At 42.5% G+C, this 20,905-nt stretch overlaps 1 protein-coding gene across 1 annotated transcript in view; it reads right to left on the reverse strand.

Moving 5' to 3' along the window:
• The window catches only part of pola1 (polymerase (DNA directed), alpha 1), a 95,162-nt gene extending 91,948 nt beyond the window's left edge, over nt 1–3,214 (reverse strand). Inside the window, exons 1-8 of the mRNA XM_064949262.1 lie at nt 3,071–3,214; nt 2,282–2,400; nt 2,011–2,107; nt 1,851–1,931; nt 1,650–1,765; nt 1,411–1,473; nt 998–1,096; nt 736–877 (exon numbers count right to left, since the gene is read on the reverse strand). Of these exons, the coding sequence (XP_064805334.1) occupies nt 736–877; nt 998–1,096; nt 1,411–1,473; nt 1,650–1,765; nt 1,851–1,931; nt 2,011–2,107; nt 2,282–2,400; nt 3,071–3,119 (766 nt within the window). The 5' untranslated portion in view covers nt 3,120–3,214. The remainder of the gene's footprint in view (nt 1–735; nt 878–997; nt 1,097–1,410; nt 1,474–1,649; nt 1,766–1,850; nt 1,932–2,010; nt 2,108–2,281; nt 2,401–3,070) is intronic.
• Nucleotides 3,215–20,905: the final 17,691 nt, after the last annotated feature.

A 20,905-nucleotide genomic window follows, 5' to 3' on the forward strand; every position in this document is an offset into this window, starting at 1 on the left:
GTCAGATGTGGTAGGGCTTAAAAACTATTATGGACTACAAAAGGGAAACCCAGCCACGAGCTGCACAGTGACGTGAGCCTACCAGACGAGCTAAATGCCTTTTATGCTCGATCCTCAAAAGCTCTACAACTGCACCATCCTGACCGGTTGCATCACCGCCTGGTATGGCAACTGCTCGGCATACGACCGACCGTAAGGCGCTACAGCGGGTACTGCGTACAGCCTAGTATATCACTTGGGCCAAGCTTCAGCAATCGAAGGATCTGTATACGGGGCGGTGTCAGAGGAAGGCCCCAAAAACTCCAATCACCCAAGTCATACACTGTTTTCTCGGTTACCGCACGGAAAGCGGTACCGGAGCACCAAGTCTAGGTCCAAAAGGCTCCTTAACAGCTACTACACCCAAGTCATAAGACTGCTGAACAATTAATCAAATGGCCACCCAGACTATTTACATTGACAACCACCACCTATTCTATTTTGTAAATATTTTCTCAACTTTATTTCTTGCCTTTAACCAACAATGCAGTTCTTCTAAGTAAGCATTTCACGGAAAGGTCTACACCTGTTGTATTCAGCACGTGACAAATAAAATATAATATGATTGCAGATTTCAACCAAATGCTAGATTAAAAAGCACTTTCAATTTATATTTTTAGTCTAGAACTAGGCTTAATCTGGGTCCAGGAAACCAGCTCAGCGAGTGCTAGATTAACTCCTAGTCTGATTTCTTACCCTCCTCAATTTCTTCCACCTTCACCCTCTTCTTCTCCACGGGGACGGAGGGCCTGGAGGTGGGGAGGCGGGAGGGCACCCGGGGAGTCAGCTCACCAGGAGGAGGGTGTTTCACCTTTGACCCCTGGGCAGATGGAGACTCCTGCGATGGAGGGAAGTGACACATTACAACAGGAAGAAGACCAGGGGTGTACTCAGTAACATTTGGCCTTAATGGAATATAAGAGGGGGCAGGGATCAATGGAGAGAATGAGAAGTGTACCTTAGGGGATTGAGTTTTGATGGAGAAGGGGTTCATGGTAGTTCCGAGGGCCTTCTTCTTCTTCAGAGTGACGACCGGAGGAGTCAGGGGTGACGGCCTCTGAAAGATGGGGCAGATGGAGACACTCAGACACACTGATAGCGTATTCTCCCCCAGTGAGTCCATGTCTTCGTGAAAAAGAATCAAAAACAAGCTGAAATCTAAGCATCTACCAAATGATCTAGCTGGTTGGTTTAAGAGAGGGGAATTTCAGGAGCTGGACTAAACCATACACAGCAACCTGACAAAAAAAACCCATTAAGGCTGAAGCGTTGTTGAACCACTTGTGGAGTAAACTTCATGTGTGAGTGAGCTGACATGCACTATTTTTTCCCCGCTATGAGAAGGTGTGGAGGTTGACAGGAGAGACTGACATCAGAGTGCAGGTCCTGTAGAATGTCCCCTAGTAGGTCATCTTTGGACAGGTCCACATCTTTCTGTAAGAGACACAAAACACACAATGCTGGTTCAATTACAAAATAGAAAAAATAGACTAGAACACTAACTATTGAGTGTTTTGGATTGCATGTATAGGGTCACAGAGGGTGAGAAACAGACACCCATGATTAGCGAAGCGACTTTGATAAACAGGTGCACAAATACAAACACTCACCTCAGCAGGTTTCTTGACGTTGCTGTTCATGAAGAGGTTTTTGATGTTGTTGGGTTTGGCCACCGCTGCCTTCTTAATGTTATTCTTAGAGTCTGCTCCCTTAGCGCCTGCTTTACCTACACACAAACAAACAATAATTAGGCTGGAGACACACACAGGCTTGTTTTCACACAGACACACAAACGCACACATGGTTCCTACCTTTGGCGCCCTTCTCTAACACATCATCCGCCAAATCCTCATCAAAGATTTCTCTCCCATCCTCCACATACCCTGTGCCATCTGAGAGAGAGAGAGAGAACTTGCTATAACTTGGGACTCAGAAGCAGAAAGGTTCTGAAGGTATTTCAGACCAACTCACCATCATCAATGATCCAGTCATCATCCTGCCTTTCTCTCACCATTCGAGAGTACTGTTCCTCATCCACCTCCTCATACACACTGGTCAAATCCTCCACCTACACACAGCACACACAGATTCAACACACATGTTAAAACAAGGCTTGGCTATAACACCCACACGATAACATACACTACATAACTTGTTCACTTAACACACAGATTAAAAGAGGTGGACACAAACACACCTCTGTCAGATCAGGACTTGGACAACACACACACACAACTCTCACCTCATATTTGACTTTCTCTCCCTTCTTGGCTCTCTTGAGCTGCTCCAGAGCTGACTTCCTCCCTGTCTTCTCCTTCTTTTCCCTCCTGGAGCGACCCACTGCCAGGCCACAGTCATTCTCTGGAGAGAGAAAACAGGAAGAGTGAGGGGTGAGAGAGAGATGGAGTGAGGGGTGAGAGAGAGATGGAGTGGGGGTGAGAGAGAGATGGAGTGGGGGTGAGAGAGATGGAGTGGGGGTGAGAGATTGAGATGGAGTGGGGGGAGAGATTGAGATGGAGGGAGCATAAAAGATGGGGGAAGAAAGGGGCAGAGAGAAAGCAGAAAGAGTTAAAGACCAGGCTGACCTGGGTGGGGAATTAAGGGAAAATGGCGTCCAGCACAGCTCCAATAAAAGTTCCTCTCAAACTAGGGATTTTGTGGCTAATTGAGGTAAACATTAGTTCTGCGCATATATTATACATGTATGAACTACAGAGAAACGTTTAGCTCAAAGTGGGAGGTTTAAAAAAAAAATACTTTGTCGCCAAAGTACCAGCGGAGTATGTCTTAAAGTATAAAAGGTCAACATCACAGTAGCTAAATGGCCAGTTAACTGTGGCTAATTATGCAATTTATGAACATTCGGTGTTAATTTAATGGCACGTAAGTAAGCAAGCTAAATGTAGTCATTCTATGAACGTGAGTTGCTTGCTTTGTTGTTAGCCCACGATAGTTAACTGACAGCTTGTTGGCTAAATCGTGTCGGGTATTCACGCTAACTTGTTTGCAGTAATATTCCGGTCAGACTCACCACCGTCCGGGTTGTCCACGTCCTTCTCTGGCTTAGAAACCGGAGACATTGCTATTTATTTCAAATGTATTGATAACCTTCAGCTCTTTTTTGGTAGCTAGCTTCAAAGTTCAACACAACAGAAGATTTCGCGCCAAAGCTCCTTTCCGGTGAAAGTCATATGCAGGAAATGACGCAAAAAGAAAGCAGCCAATCAGAATATCGCTTCGATATAATATCGTTTTGATTCTTGGCATAGAAATGTGGTTCAGTGTCCGCTTGATGGCGATGTTGTTTCATAGTCCATGTAGCCTACAATAATGTTTGCAATGTCTTCATCACGTTATTAGTCTGGGCTGGGGTCGGGACTATAAACAGTGGTGGGAAAAGGACTCAATTGTCATACTTGAGTAAAGGTGAAGATACCTTAATAGAAAATGACTCAAGTAAAAGTGAACGTCAACCAGTAAAATACTACTTGAGTAAAAGTCTAAAGTATTTGGTTTTAAATATACATGTGCCAAAAGTAAATTGAATTGCTAAAATATACTTAAGTATCAAACGTAGAAAACATTTCAAATTTCTTAGACGGCACACATTTATAAAATAGATAGCCAGGGGCACTCTCCAACATAATTTACAAACAAAGCATTTGTGTTTAGTGAGTCCACCAGTTCAGAGGCAGTAGGGATGACTGGGGATGTTCTCTTGAATTGGACCATTGTTCTGTCAAAATGTAATGAGTACTTTTGGGTGTCGTGAAAAATGTATGGAGTATAAAGTACATCATTTCCTTTAGAATGTAGTGAAGTAAAAGTTGGCAAAAATATAAATAGCAATGTAAGGTACAGATACCCCCAAAAATGACTTAAGTAAACATACTTTAAGGTACTACTTAAGTACTTTACACCAATGAATGTTGTTCATGGTGAGTTTGTTTATTGCTTGCTTCATCAAGAACACTTGTGCTCTTGGTCTCTCTCTCAATTCAGTTCAAAGGGCTTTATTGGCATGGAAACATGTTTACATTGGCAAAGCAAGTAAAATAGATAAACAAAAGGGAATTAAACAATAAATGAACAGTAAACATTACAATCACAAAAGTTCCAAAGGAATAGAGACATTACAGATGTCATATTTTGGCTATATACTGTGACGTAACGATGTGCAAATAGTTAAAGTACAAAAGAAAAAATAAATAAACATAAATATGGGTTGTATTTACAATGGTGTTTGTTCTTCACTGCTTGCCCTTTTCTTGTGGCAACAGGTCACAAATATTGCTGCTGTGATGGCACACTGGTATTTCACCCAATAGATATGGGAGTAAAGGTTGACCGATTAATCGGAATGGCTGATTAATTAGGGCCAATTTCAAGTTTTCATAATAATCGTCAATCTGCATTTTTGGACACCGTTCATGGCCGATTACATTGCACTCCACGAGGAGAGTGGCAGGCTGACTACCTGTTAAGCGAGTGCAGCAAGGAGCCACGGTAAGGTGCTAGCTAGCATTAGACACATCTTATAAAAAACAATCAATCTTAACATAATCACTAGTTTACTACACATGGTTGATGATATTACTAGGTTAACTAGCATGTCCTGCGTTGCATATAATCGATGCGGTGCCTGTTAATTTATCATTGAATCACAGCCTACTTTGCCAAACGGGCGATTTAACAAGCACATTTGCAAAAAAAAAAGCACTGTCGTTGCACCAATGTGTACCTAACCATAAACAACGCCTTTTTTTAAATAAATACACAAGTATATATTTTTAAACCTGCACATTTAGTTAATATTGCCTGCTAACATGCATTTCTTTTAACTAGGGAAATTGTGTCACTTCTCTTGCGTTCTGTGCAAGCGGAGTCAGGGTATATGCAGCAGTTTGGGTCGCCTGGCTCGTTGCGAACTGTGTGAAGAATATTTAAAATCAAATGTATTTATATAGCCCTTTGTACATCAACTGATATCTCAAAGTACTGTACAGAAACCCAGCCTAAAACCCCAAACAGCAAGCAATGCAGGTGTAGAAGCACGGTGGCTAGGAAAAACTCCCTAGAAAGGCCAAAACCTAGGAAGAAACCTAGAGAGGAACCAGGCTATGAGGGGTGGACAGTCCTCTTGTGGCTGTGCCGGGTGGAGATTATAACAGAACATGGCCAAGATGTTCAAATGTTCATAAATGACCAGAATGGTCAAATAATAATAATCACAGGTTGAAACAGTTGAAACTGGAACAGCAGCATGGCCAGGTAGACTGGGGACAGCAAGGAGTCATCATGCCAGGTAGTCCTGAGGCATGGTCCTTGGGCTCAGGTCCTCCGAGAGAGAGAAAGAAAGAGAGAATTAGAGTGAGCATACTTAAATTCACACAGGACACCGGATAGGACAGGAGAAGTACTCCAGATATAACAAACTGACCCTAGCCCCCCGACACAAACTACTGCAGCATAAATACTGGAGGCTGAGACAGGAGGGGTCAGGAGACACTGTGGCCCCATCCGATGATATCCGATGGAGTAATATGATCAAATATTTTGGTTCTCGTCAGGATTCTAGCAGCCATATTTAGCACTAACTGAAGTTTATTTAGTGCTTTATCCGGGTAGCCGGAAAGTAGAGCATTGCAGTAGTCTAACCTAGAAGTAACAAAAGCATGAATTAATTTTTCTTCCTAACAAAGACAGCCAACTTCTCCAAACGGGGGATGATTTAACAAAAGCGCATTTGCGAAAAAAGCACAAACGTTGCACGAATGTACCTAACCATAAACATCAATGCCTTTCTTAAAATCAATACACAGAAGTATATTTTTTTAACCTGCATATTTAGCTAAATGAAATTCATGTTTGCAGGCAATATTAACTAGGGAAATTGTGCCACTTCTCTTGCGTTCATTGCACGCAGAGTCAGGGTATATGCAACAGTTTGGGCCGCCTGGCTCGTTGCTAACTAATTTGCCAGAATTTTACGTAATTACGACAAACATTGAAGGTTGTGCAATGTAACAGCAATTAGAATTCTGGATGCCACCTGTTAAATAAAATAGAAAACGGTTCTGTATTTCACTGAAAGAATAAACATTTTGTTTCCGAAATGATAGTTTCCGGATTTGACCATATTAATGACCTAAGGCTCGTATTTCTGCGTGTTATTATATTATAATTAAGTCTATGATTTGATAGAGCAGTCTGACTGAGCGGTGATAGGCAGTAGCAGTCTCGTAAGCATTCATTCAAACGGCACTTTCCTGCATTTGCCAGCAGCTCTTCTCTGTGCTTCAAGCATTGCTCTGTTTATGACTTCAAGCCTATCAACTCCTGAGATTCGACTGGCAATACTGAAGTACCTATTAGAACATCCAATAGTCAAAGATATATGAAATACAAATGGTATAGAGAGAAATAGTCCTATAACTACAACCTAAAACTTCTTACCTGGGAATATTGAAGACTCATGTTAAAAGGAACCACCAGCTTTCATATGTTCTCATGTTCTGAGCAAGGAACTTAAACGTTAGCTTTTTTACATGGCACATATTGCACTTTTACTTTCTTCTCCAACACTTTGTTTTTGCATTATTTAAACCAAATTGAACATGTTTCATTATTTATTTGAGACTAAATAGATTTTATTGACGTATTATATTAATCTAAAATAAGTGTTCATTCAGTATTGTTGTAATTGTCATTATTACAAATATATATATATATAAATTGGCCGATTAATCGTTATTGGCTTTTTTTGGTCCTCCAGTAATCGGTATCTACGTTAAAATCATAATCGGTCGATCTCTATATGGGAGTTGATCAAAATTTGATTTATTTTTTAGTTCTTTGTGGGTCTGTGTAATCTGAGGGAATTATGTCTCATATTTCATTTGTCAGGAGGTCATTCACACACTGTCCAACCTCCGTTCATGACCACTAGTCCCACCTCTGCGAGCTACTGACACATTTCTAAAAGAGAGTCGAGTCCTATCTAAAGGGTTCTGACTGATCTCGTAGCTGTACTCCCTCTAGGTACAACCTATCTAAAGATCATTTGACTGCGGAAAGTATCACCTTTTTATCGCAATGAAGCTTGTTTCTAGGGTGACCTTGGCTGGATTCTTGGGCACGCAACGCACAAAGATTCTCCTGTCCCAAATTGGAGGATGAAAGCGTGCTCGGGCATGGGGGGACACGCAAACGCATATTATTGGCACAGTGACACTACAGTGCGTTCAACCACCAGTCCTACAAAAGTGCCATTGTAGCCCATGCAAGACTCTACTGCCCAGCTTTGTTCTTATTTTTGGCTTATTGAAGGAAGTAACACAGACAAAGTTGTAGAAGTGTGATAGGGCCACCTAGGCCTATTCTATAGAACGGAGTCCATGTCCAGTATGACACTTTCTGGCCATCTGAGCTTGAGAAAATAATAGCCTATAGCACACTATCTGCTCCTATAAACTATAAAATTACATATTTACACATTTTTTTTAAATGTCTTTTATGCCTGGTCTTCATTCAGCTTTGACTTAACCATCTTCAGATCCTCTTTTTTGTTGGATCCACATTTCTCCACCATGTAACATTTAAGTGGCAACCAATTATACGCCATTATCAATCATCTGCTAACAGAGGTCACATAAGACAAAATCATTTGATAAACAATGTTAATCTTACCAACAGTGGCCTCCAGTTTTCTTATGTCGAGGGTCTCCCTGGCAACAGGCCAAAAGAGGGAAGTAGAATGGGAAGTATACCAATATGAACATAGGCTACTGTACATTTGCATACAAACAAACATACTTATTAGCTAGCATGACAAAAACAGAGGCTACATTGCCACATTTCAATGGGGCTTGCAAACAGTTAGGCTAAACATAATACAATTTTTGGCTAGCAATAAAGGAAAGTTAAACTTCGATGGTGCCAGCATAGGGTTATGAAAGACAGGATGACGAAGGGTTGAAGATGATTACCTTGGGTATTGTCAAATACAGTAGCTAGCAAACAACAACCAACTACTTCCCGTGTTGTCTTCTGCACTTGCAAAAAGCCTGTGTAGTAAAGCTGTAGTGTTTTGACTACTTATTTACTACCAACATCAAGTAGTAAAAAGCTCCACCTGATTACTACTGGACACACTGTTTTCCTGAACACTACAAAACTCTTCTTGTTTATCTTGAGTAGTGCATAAACTACACATTCAATACACAACCCCTACACGTCTCTACATAGTCACTACTGCACAAATAGGTTTTGTGTAGTAATTCAGTAGTACTTTTTCATGATGCCTATGGCTACTTGAGAGTTAATATATATATACAGATATATTAACACTGCATTACACTTGCCAGAGTTACTCAAATTTAACACTATGGGATAATTAACAATTATCTCTATTCAACACTAGTGTTCATCAAAAGTTAACTCCTAGCATTGAACACAACATTTAACATTCACATTTCTGGTTACTCTGTCAGGTGTATAAATGTAGTGGCACCTGGAATGACAAAATAACAATGAATCCAAACAGAACGGTTGCATCATGTCCAAAAATGATTTATTCAGTGCTATGCTTCAAACATCAAATTAGATTGTTTTGTATATGTGCTGAGATTTCAAAACATAAGGAATTTTGTCATGTCAAGAGACACATAGATTCTGGAATATGACATCCCAATAAGAGCTGTACATGTTTTCATTTCAACAATAAACAATGTAAAATACTCATTAAAAAAACAAGCACAAAGTTGCGTCATCTGGGAAAGTATGCAAAATAGGGTACAGGTTTGGAAGAGATCATCGCCATTATAACACCTATTCACATTTGTAGTCCGGAAGCGCAGAGCATAGCACAATGACATGTTCATAATGTGGTTCTGGCTACGTGAGTGAGCAGTCTATCAATGAGAACATGAGCACTAAGGAGATGATGAATATAAAGAGTCTGCTCGCTCGCGTTTCCGTAAGTATTTTTGAGTGGACCGTCTCCCTTTGCTGTTCTGTCAGATTACGCTAATCGAACCTGCAGCGTCTGTGTCAGTTTCCTCTTCATTGACTGCAGATTCTGCTGCATGGATCAGCTTCTGAAGTTTAGGTGTGGAGGCAAGGTCCTTGCTTTGCTCAATTATATTTTGCTTGAATGCATTTGGCCACCTCTCCAAAATCCTGTCTGATGTTGTCTCTCCAAACAGCATAAATAAAATGACACAAGGACAGAACAAAACATTGGTTTTATGCAAGCATGCTTTTTGCCCAAAATTCCACGTCTACTCAGACACTTATGAGTTTGACGCAGCAGTATTAAAACAGGAATTATTTAGCCAACAAGGGCAGAATTTTGCCAACAAACTGGCAATATCAACTGGTCCAAATGTATTGTTTTAGTTTACACCGATGGTCCACGTCACCGATGGTCCAAGTCAAGAATTAGAAACAATGTCCAACTACAACAACATTCAAATGTTGACTTTGAAGAGCTTGCCAGACTCTTCACATCCATTAACCGTAGAAATTCGGTCAGCAAAATCACATCTTTCACTTGTCTTCTTCGATGAGGTTTAACGGCGGTTGGCATCCAATAAATGTTGCATTACCGCCACCTACTAGACTGGAGTATAATTCCCTTTTACTTTGCTTAAAAATAATTTAAAAAATCAACAAATACCCTACACTCACTAATAACCTACCAACATAATCCACTATTTAAACAAACCTATCTAGTCCTACCTTAGCTCCTAACATAACTTTGTTGGGCAAAGACTCAAAAGAACAGAACAACTTTTTTTTTCAGTACTCATGCCACCCTGTCTGCATTGCACCAAATGACGAGCATCCCAATCACCAGGAATATTCCCCTTCAGTTGGTCAACTTTCACATTTACTGCTACCCCAGTAATCATTCCTTTCAATTAAGCCCTTTTCTTGAGATCAAAACAATTCACCTCTCCTGTCCCCATTCATTTAACGCGGAGCTCCTGCTCCCTCTAACCAGCAGAAACACAAACTATTATCACCAGACCACTTCTGGTTACCTTCACTGATTCCACAGCACTCAACTCTGTTTTCACCCACCCTGAAACCACAAATGGATCAGCCAAAAGGCAAAAGTTCACATTTCCCCCAAATTTCACTCCTACCGTCACAGACCCATCTTTATCCTGACCCTCAGTGCAAGCCTCTGGCTCCGAGAACTTCACCACACCTACCACCTCAGATCAATAGAAGGCATCAGAATTCACCAATTTGTAAGTCGCTCTGGATAAGAGCGTCTGCTAAATGACTTAAATGTAAATGTAAATGTAAATCATTAGGAAAATGGCCTCCCTGCACTGTACATTACTCAGGGTAACCTCTGGACTGAATGGAGTCTTTCTCAGTTGTTGGGCCGCCACTGAATGACTGGCTAGTTTCTCAGATGAAGCAGAATTCCTCTGGATGGTTTTGATTTCCCACGACAAGTAACCATCTCTAGTTCGTGGGTCAAAATAATGTTCCTTGAAGAAAAGGAGAACAAGTTCATTCATCTAAACACAATGGAAAAGTCACAGCAACATTTTGCTCACATAAATTTCAACACTCCTACCCAGACCACAAGTGCATATTGTGTAACATGCAATCCAAAATCCAAATGCATTCAAATTGTGACCTATACAAATATAGGATAGGCTATTGATGGTTGCTTGGCAGCGCCTGGTTATTATATGGCTGGGCCTGGTTGCATAAAACATATTAAGTCAATTTTCCCAGCATCTTTTCCCTTAAAGTTTCCTTAAATTTAAGTCAGTTGCACAAAACATTTTAAAGTTAAGGATCCCCATGAGTTCCCTTAAGTGCTTCATTCAGTTTGGATATCAATGTAAACAGCATTTGTGGAGTTGAATGTTGCTTTCCTCTGGTTGCAAAAGGAAAACATCAACCAGTTAGCTAAGTGTATAAACAGCTAGCTACTTAGCTAAACAATGGAAGGTGCACAATCCATGGCTACAAAGCTAGCGGTCCAGATAGCTACCTACTCTGTAAATTAATATGACGTGCTAGAAAGTAATAGAAACAAGTTGAGAACAAACGTAACTAAAAGAAACATGGTTTATTATCTTCTGAATCATTTTGTTTATCCTATCTTGAATGTAGACATTGTAGTTTGATCTACCAAAATAAATGCGATCTATTTGACACAGTCAGTGAATTAGGTCATGTCCATAGTAACCAGGGACTCTTTCTGCCATACATGCCTTCAAACTACCAACATCCCCGGCTCCCTAAACAAAAGAGATGAAATGTGGATCAAAAAAAGTTTCAAATTAAGCCTATTATTGTTTTATGACAGTAAGTTAATTCCACACGTTGCCTTGACGCAAGTTGTTTGCGAAAAATATTATTTAGTATTTTATTATGTTATATTTCATTATAGTCTTAGCCTACTATAAAATACATGTGTGTTGATTTGAACATTACCAACATTTAAATAAAATGTAACCATGTTTGAACTTTTAAAATATCATAGTTTTTTTTTGTCAAGTTCCTTAATTGTGCTGAGAACGTTCCAAAGCCAAGCAACTATCCTGCGCCATCCAATATGGCTGCCAACGGACATGTGTCAGTCCGAACTCAGTAGCTCTACTCTCAATGTTCCTAACGATTTGTTATTTTTTTGTTTCATGTATCTTCCGACACCGCCATTCATAGACCAATGGATCATTAGAAATGGGTAGATAGATATGGAGATACAGCATATAGCTACTTAACAACAACAAATATTTAATAAAAAAGTGAATCTGAATGTGATGCACACGAGTTCTATTCACAAAACGATCAGCTGCCGATTGTTTAGCTAAGGCTAGCTATAAATAGCTACAAATAGCTAGCTAGATAGATGGGTGATGCAAAGAGTATTAGAAGTGGTTTTATATTAAATTTAGCTACATTCACATATACCTACGCACCTTCCTGTAACAATATTGCAGAGATAAGAAATGTCTTGCAGAGTCAAGATCAGAGCTCCAGCAAGCTCATTTTGAGAACTAAAAAACTGTATACAATACCAATTTCAAAAACAACACACCACAACAGGACATTTCCTTAATCCCACCTGGCCTATCAGAGTTTAAGATGGAGCTACAAGCAAATTGCTTACACCTATCCAATACCTCCAGATATACACTGGAAGTTGTTTCTAAGGGCTACAGGTTTATTTGGATTTCAGGGATTAGTGTCCAGGCCCAGATCAACACTGCATTTTTGTGGTCTAATGGCAATCACCACAATAACAATAGACTATATGTGCTATTAGGTATAGTAGGTCTGCCTATACTAGGGTTAGTAGGGATCAGGATTTCCTGACCTGTCATGGCATGTAGGGCATTGGTCACCAACCCTGTTCCTGGAGAGCCACGGGGTGTGCAGGCTTCTGTCCCAGCTAACCCAATGAGGACTAATACACTGGCGGGTGTGTAAGTGTTGGGCTTGACTCCACATTGTTGAATAGTGTCTACTGTCCTGTTGCTGGTAGGAATGCTATATAATTACTCTAAAACCTAGCTCTAGGTTTAAGATCAGCTATGGTAAGTAGACTAGGCCTACTTATTATAGGCAGGGTTGGACGATGTCCACTTAGCACCCACACGGCAAGTGTGGGGAGGGCAAGGGGAGGGCAATATAGGCACTTGCAATGTCATCGTAAGGTAAGACTGATTCCTCAGTGTGTGTTAGCCTTAATAACTGCATTAAAATCTGAAATGTTTATTTGTAAATATGTTGCATTATGTATCTGATCAATTATGTGTATGTACAGTGCCTTGCGAAAGTATTCGGCCCCCTTGAACTTTGCGACCTTTTGCCACATTTCAGGCTTCAAACATAAAGATATAAAACTGTATTTTTTTGTGAAGAATCAACAACAAGTGGGACACAATCATGAAGTGGAACGACATTTATTGGATATTTCAAACTTTTTTAACAAATCAAAAACTGAAAAATTGGGCGTGCAAAATTATTCAGCCCCCTTAAGTTAATACTTTGTAGCGCCACCTTTTGCTGCGATTACAGCTGTAAGTCGCTTGGGGTATGTCTCTATCAGTTTTGCACATCGAGAGACTGAAATTTTTTCCCATTCCTCCTTGCAAAACAGCTCGAGCTCAGTGAGGTTGGATGGAGAGCATTTGTGAACAGCAGCAGTTTTCAGTTCTTTCCACAGATTCTCGATTGGATTCAGGTCTGGACTTTGACTTGGCCATTCTAACACCTGGATATGTTTATTTTTGAACCATTCCATTGTAGATTTTGCTTTATGTTTTGGATCATTGTCTTGTTGGAAGACAAATCTCCGTCCCAGTCTCAGGTCTTTTGCAGACTCCATCAGGTTTTCTTCCAAAATGGTCCTGTATTTGGCGCCATCCATCTTCCTATGAATTTTAACCATCTTCCCTGTCCCTGCTGAAGAAAAGCAGGCCCAAACCATGATGCTGCCACCACCATGTTTGACAGTGGGGATGGTGTGTTCAGGGTTATGGGCTGTGTTGCTTTTATGCCAAACAGAACGTTTTGTATTGTTGCCAAAAGGTTCAATTTTGGTTTCATCTGACCAGAGCACCTTCTTCCACATGTTTGGTGTGCCTCCCAGGTGGCTTGTGGCAAACTTTAAACTACACTTTTTATGGATATCTTTAAGAAATGGCTTTCTTCTTGACACTCTTCCATAAAGGCCAGATTTGTGCAATATACAACTGATTGTTGTCCTATGGACAGAGTCTCCCACCTCAGCTATAGATCTCTGCAGTTCATCCAGAGTGATCATGGGCCTCTTGGCTGCATCTCTGATCAGTCTTCTCCTTGTATGAGCTGGAAGTTTAGAGGGACGGCCAGGTCTTGGTAGATTTGCAGTGGTCTGATACTCCTTCCATTTCAATATTATCGCTTGCACAGTGCTCCTTGGGATGTTTAAAGCTTGGGAAATCTTTTTGTATCCAAATCCGGCTTTAAACTTCTTCACAACAGTATCTCGGACCTGCCTGGTGTGTTCCTTGTTCTTCATGATGCTCTCTGCGCTTTTAACGGACCTCTGAGCCTATCACAGTGCAGGTGCATTTATACAGAGACTTGATTACACACAGGTGGATTGTTTTTATCATCATTAGTCATTTAGGTCAACATTGGATCATTCAGAGATCCTCACTGAACTTCTGTCGAGTGTTTGCTGCACTGAAAGTAAAGGGGCTGAATAATTTTGCACGCCCAATTTTTTCAGTTTTTGATTTGTTAAAAAAGTTTGAAATATCCAATAAATGTCGTTCCACTTCATGATTGTTTCCCACTTGTTGTTGATTCTTCACAAAAAAATACAGTTTTATATCATTATGTTTGAAGCCTGAAATGTGGCAAAAGGTCGCAAAGTTCAAGGTGGCCGAATACTTTCGCCTGGCACTGTATCTAATAATATGTTCTTCTACATCTGCATTGCTTGCTGTTTGGGGTTTTAGGCTGGGTTTCTGTATAAGCATTTTGACATCTGCTGACGTAAAAAGGGCTTTATAAATACATTTGATTGATTGATAGTTATCTCTATGTTTTCTAGTTCTAGTTCAGGAGCCAAGGAGAGAGGATGCGCATGGAGAGGAGGGCCGTGGAGAGAAAGATTTATGTTAAGTACAATTCCACCAATATGAAATGGTGGCAGCATCTCACACTATGCAATTTGATCTCCACTTCAAATTGAAAGCACACTACACTACATGGCCTGATAGTAGCCTTCACACTGGGTGATTTCACAAGACGATTGTTTACACTTACACTCGATAGAAGGAAGGAAGAGGCTCCTTTCCTTCTGTGTGTACGATAGCTTTAAATACATTGGAAGAAGATAAAGTCCATTCTCCCTATCATAATGTGATAGCAAGGGTGCCATGTCCACCGCGTGCGGATGACAATCAATCTAGAAAACTTATCGGGATGCTGTGGTTTGTGGTAAATTCATGTCTAAAATTACAAAGTGACATAATGTATCTATTAGACATGACTAGTGCTTTGTCAAATTCAATTAATTTAATTTGTATCCTGCCATGTGAATTAATTAACTCTGAACTGCATGATACATATATTTTTTAACAAGAAAAGGAACATACATGCAACACATGTTTAGGGAACTAATGTGGTGGAAATTGTTATGAGTGCTCATCCATCTAGGAGCACATCTTTTCTAGACCATGTTAAAGGCTGTAGAGCTGCCCCACCCTAATACACTCTGCAATGCCATCAACCTGTGATCGAACTTCTGAAGTGCGCTGTCAAGGAGGGCCAGGAAGATAAGGGGTCCAATAAGTGTGCTTTGAGTCACTCCATAGGTCAGATGTTGCCATGGTGAAAGGGTACCTTAGTATTTCACCCTCTGCTTCCTTTTGGAGATTAATCTATAGACCCAGGGGATAAGGGACTCTGTCTCCTAGCTGAATCAAGCACTTTGTTACCACTGTAAGGTCAACTTTGTTGAAGGCTTTGCTTAAATCTGCAGTTATTATAGTGCCTATATAATGGTCTTGCATCAATGGATTTTACATCATGTCTAGGATGCTGACCAAGACATCTGTCGTCGACCTTCACTTTTTGCATCCAATCGGTGGCAAATTTGTCAGCCACCTTAGCTCCAGTATTCCAGAATTGTTCCAGTGTAGTACAGATGCCTGTGTTCATGATGTTTCTTAATCATGCTTCTTAATTAAGTTTGGCCCGAGAAATTAGCACCAGAAACAGTGGAGTTTAAATTTCTCACGCTGGCAGTCTATTGAAAAAAGGTCAATGTTATTATGACCATTACAATTCCACAGTAGCCTGTCAAGTACAATATTATTTTGTTATTTAACAGACATAGTGACAATATAAGTCTATAAAGAAAAATTATATAAATGAAGGCTATCAGAATTTTATCTGATCTAACTAAGAATATGAGGGTGTACACCCTACAACCTCACGCCAACAATGATCATGCCTTAATTTAGAGAATTTGGAGAAATCTGTGAATGCTATTCCTTTTTACATAACTAAAAAAAGGTAACAATTTGACTTCAAAGACCCTGTTTACCGCAAGATATCCTGTCCTTTTATCAATGTGATCTAAATACACTTATATAGTCACAAATATATGCTATATCAATAATGGAGATTATAAACTGGGTGGTTCGATCCCTGAATGCTGATTGGCTGAAAGCCGTGGTATATTTAAGCAATAAGGCACGAGGGGGTGTGGTATATGGCCAATATACCACAGTTAAGGGCTGTTCTTTATGCATGACACAACGCGGAGTGCTTAGGACACAGCCCTTAGCCGTGGTATATTGGCCATATATCACAAACCCCGAGGTGCCTTATTGCTTAAATATTGTCGTGGCTGAATCAGAATTAGTTAGGTAACATTGACAAAAAAGATGTTTTATTTACATAATAATGCTTATGTGAGATATTTGTCATTAGGATGTTTTCTTTTGGATAATACTGTTGGCAGTGGCATTTTCCTCTCTTCTCCCAGGGCTTAGTCACTAGGGGCCCAGAGAGGGGAGAGGTCAGGCTTGTCTTTATATGTCAATATATCTGTTAAACCATGTGATGCATGAAGAATATCAGAAGGGGAGGAGGACAGAATGGAGGCTCCTCTTCTTATGGGAATGTGTCTGTAACTATTGTATGTCCCCTCTGAGGATGCCCTTATCTTGATCTAGTATATGACCTAAGAGGCTCACTGTCTTGGTGATCTTGTCCAGGAGAGATTGTATTTGAGATGGGAGTATCTAGAATTGACAATTGAGATATGCCATTGCATCTACACTTCGGTCCGCAGGTAGTATAACTTTTCATTACATTTCATTATAGTACAACGGTTTGATTTGTCTAATCTTAGCAATTTCTTCTTCTTTTCTTCTTCTTCTTCTTCTTAGCTAGCTACATAGCCGTCTTTGTATCAAAGATAATTGCTTAATTATCGTATTTCGTTGTCCTAACGTATCTGCCCAGCAGCTAGCTAAGCAGCTAGCTAACATCCACTGTCCACCAGCACTGTAGAAACTATTACACTCAACTGAACGACTCGATTAGCGTAGTGTCAGCTAGCTACATAGTTGTCTTCGCTGTCTTCGTATCCAAGATAATTGTGTAGTTTAGAGTGTGTAGACTTAGAGTGATTATCTTAATTTACCGAGGTTAGCTAGCCAGCTATTTGTCGTCCTTAACGTAGGAGATGCTGCTAGCTAGCTAGCCAACAGCTAGCCAACCTCTACCGAATTGAACTTCAACTACCCGGTCAACATTCCGCGTCGCTCCACAGGTAGTATCACATTTTCATTTCACTTCATTACAGTACAACGGTTTGATTTGTTTGATCGTAGCTAGCCAGCTACATAGCCGTCTTTGTATCTAAGACAATTGTGTAGTCTAGAGCGATTTTCTAGGTTAGCTGGCCAGCTATTGTCGTTCTTTTAACGTAGCTAGCCAGCTAGCCCCCGAATAGCAGCACTGTAGAAACTATTACAGTACAACAGTTTGATTTGTTTGATCGTAGCTAGCTAGCTCCGGGTCCTGTGTGGCTCAGTCGGTAGAGCATGGCGCTTGCAACGCCAAGCGTCGTGGGTTCGTTTCCCACTGGGGCCACCCATATGCAAAAGTAGTGGCCCCAGCCGACTTGTAAGTCGCTTTGGACAAAAGCGTCTGCTAAATGGGATATTATTTTTTATTATTAGCTACATAGCCGTCTTTGTATCTAAGACAATTGTGTAGCCTAGAGCGATTTTCTAGGTTAGCTAGCCAGCTATTGTCGTTCTTTTAAGGTAACGTAACGCAATCAACCTGCTAGCTAGCCAGCTAGCCCCCGAATAGCAGCACTGTAGAAACTATTACACTCGACGGAACGACTTGATTAGTGTAGTGTCAACATCGCAGCCACTACCAGCTAGCCTACTCCAGCAGTACTGTATAATTTTAGTCAATAAGATTCTTGCTACGTAAGCCTAACTTTCTGAACATTCGAGACGTGTAGTCCACTTGTCATTCCAATCTCCTTTGCATTAGCGTAGCCTCTTCTGTAGCCTGTCAACTATGTGTCTATCTATCCCTGTTCTCTCCTCTCTGCACAGACCATACAAACGCTCCACACCGCGTGGCCGCGGCCACCCTAATCTGGTGGTCCCAGCGCGCACGACCCACGTGGAGTTCCAGGTCTCCGGTAGCCTCTGGAACTGCCGATCTGCGGCCAACAAGGCAGAGTTCATCCCAGCCTATGCCTCCCTCCAGTCCCTCGACTTCTTGGCACTGACGGAAACATGGATCACCACAGATAACACTGCTACTCCTACTGCTCTCTCTTCGTCCGCCCACGTGTTCTCGCACACCCCGAGAGCTTCTGGTCAGCGGGGTGGTGGCACCGGGATCCTCATCTCTCCCAAGTGGTCATTCTCTCTCTCTCCCCTTACCCATCTGTCTATCGCCTCCTTTGAATTCCATGCTGTCACAGTTACCAGCCCTTTCAAGCTTAACATCCTTATCATTTATCGCCCTCCAGGTTCCCTCGGAGAGTTCATCAATGAGCTTGATGCCTTGATAAGCTCCTTTCCTGAGGACGGCTCACCTCTCACAGTCCTGGGCGACTTTAACCTCCCCACGTCTACCTTTGACTCATTCCTCTCTGCCTCCTTCTTTCCACTCCTCTCCTCTTTTGACCTCACCCTCTCACCTTCCCCCTACTCACAAGGCAGGCAATACGCTCGACCTCATCTTTACTAGATGCTGTTCTTCCACTAACCTCATTGCAACTCCCCTCCAAGTCTCCGACCACTACCTTGTATCCTTTTCCCTCTCGCTCTCATCCAACACTTCCCACACTGCCCCTACTCGGATGGTATCGCGCCGTCCCAACCTTCGCTCTCTCTCCCCCGCTACTCTCTCCTCTTCCATCCTATCATCTCTTCCCTCTGCTCATACCTTCTCCAACCTATCTCCTGATTCTGCCTCCTCAACCCTCCTCTCTTCCCTTTCTGCATCCTTTGACTCTCTATGTCCCCTATCCTCCAGGCCGGCTCGGTCCTACCCTCCCCTCCGTGGCTCGACGACTCATTGCGAGCTCACAGAACAGAGCTCCGGGCAGCCGAGCGGAAATGGAGGAGAACTCGCCTCCCTGCGGACCTGGCATCCTTTCACTCCCTCCTCTCTACATTTTCCTCCTCTGTCTCTGCTGCTAAAGCCACTTTCTACCACTCTAAATTCCAAGCATCTGCCTCTAACCCTAGGAAGCTCTTTGCCACCTTCTCCTCCCTCCTGAATCCTCCTCCCCCTCCCCCCTCCTCCCTCTCTGCAGATGACTTCGTCAACCATTTTGAAAAGAAGGTCGACGACATCCGATCCTCGTTTGCTAAGTCAAACGACACCGCTGGTTCTGCTCACACTGCCCTACCCTGTGCTCTGACCTCTTTCTCCCCTCTCTCTCCAGATGAAATCTCGCTTCTTGTGACGGCCGGCCGCCCAACAACCTGCCCGCTTGACCCTATCCCCTCCTCTCTTCTCCAGACCATTTCCGGAGACCTTCTCCCTTACCTCACCTCGCTCATCAACTCATCCCTGACCGCTGGCTACGTCCCTTCCGTCTTCAAGAGAGCGAGAGTTGCACCCCTTCTGAAAAAACCTACACTCGATCCCTCCGATGTCAACAACTACAGACCAGTATCCCTTCTTTCTTTTCTCTCCAAAACTCTTGAACGTGCCGTCCTTGGCCAGCTCTCCCGCTATCTCTCTCAGAATGACCTTCTTGATCCAAATCAGTCAGGTTTCAAGACTAGTCATTCAACTGAGACTGCTCTTCTCTGTATCACGGAGGCGCTCCGCACTGCTAAAGCTAACTCTCTCTCCTCTGCTCTCATCCTTCTAGACCTATCGGCTGCCTTCGATACTGTGAACCATCAGATCCTCCTCTCCACCCTCTCCGAGTTGGGCATCTCCGGCGCGGCCCACGCTTGGATTGCGTCCTACCTGACAGGTCGCTCCTACCAGGTGGCGTGGCGAGAATCTGTCTCCTCGCCACGCGCTCTCACCACTGGTGTCCCCCAGGGCTCTGTTCTAGGCCCTCTCCTATTCTCGCTATACACCAAATCACTTGGCTCTGTCATAACCTCACATGGTCTCTCCTATCATTGCTATGCAGACGACACACAATTAATCTTCTCCTTTCCCCCTTCTGATGACCAGGTGGCGAATCGCATCTCTGCATGTCTGGCAGACATATCAGTGTGGATGACGGATCACCACCTCAAGCTGAACCTCGGCAAGACGGAGCTGCTCTTCCTCCCGGGGAAGGACTGCCCGTTCCATGATCTCGCCATCACGGTTGACAACTCCATTGTGTCCTCCTCCCAGAGCGCTAAGAACCTTGGCGTGATCCTGGACAACACCCTGTCGTTCTCAACCAACATCATGGCGGTGGCCCGTTCCTGTAGGTTCATGCTCTACAACATCCGCAGAGTACGACCCTGCCTCACACAGGAAGCGGCGCAGGTCCTAATCCAGGCACTTGTCATCTCCCGTCTGGATTACTGCAACTCGCTGTTGGCTGGGCTCCCTGCCTGTGCCATTAAACCCCTACAACTCATCCAGAATGCCGCAGCCCGTCTGGTGTTCAACCTTCCCAAGTTCTCTCACGTCACCCCGCTCCTCCGCTCTCTCCACTGGCTTCCAGTTGAAGCTCGCATCCGCTACAAGACCATGGTGCTTGCCTACGGAGCTGTGAGGGGAACGGCATCGCAGTACCTCCAGGCTCTGATCAGGCCCTACACCCAAGCAAGGGCACTGCGTTCATCCACCTCTGGCCTGCTCGCCTCCCTACCACTGA

Source organism: Oncorhynchus masou, chromosome 30 (assembly GCF_036934945.1).
Source record: "Oncorhynchus masou masou isolate Uvic2021 chromosome 30, UVic_Omas_1.1, whole genome shotgun sequence".
NCBI lineage: Eukaryota > Metazoa > Chordata > Actinopteri > Salmoniformes > Salmonidae > Oncorhynchus > Oncorhynchus masou.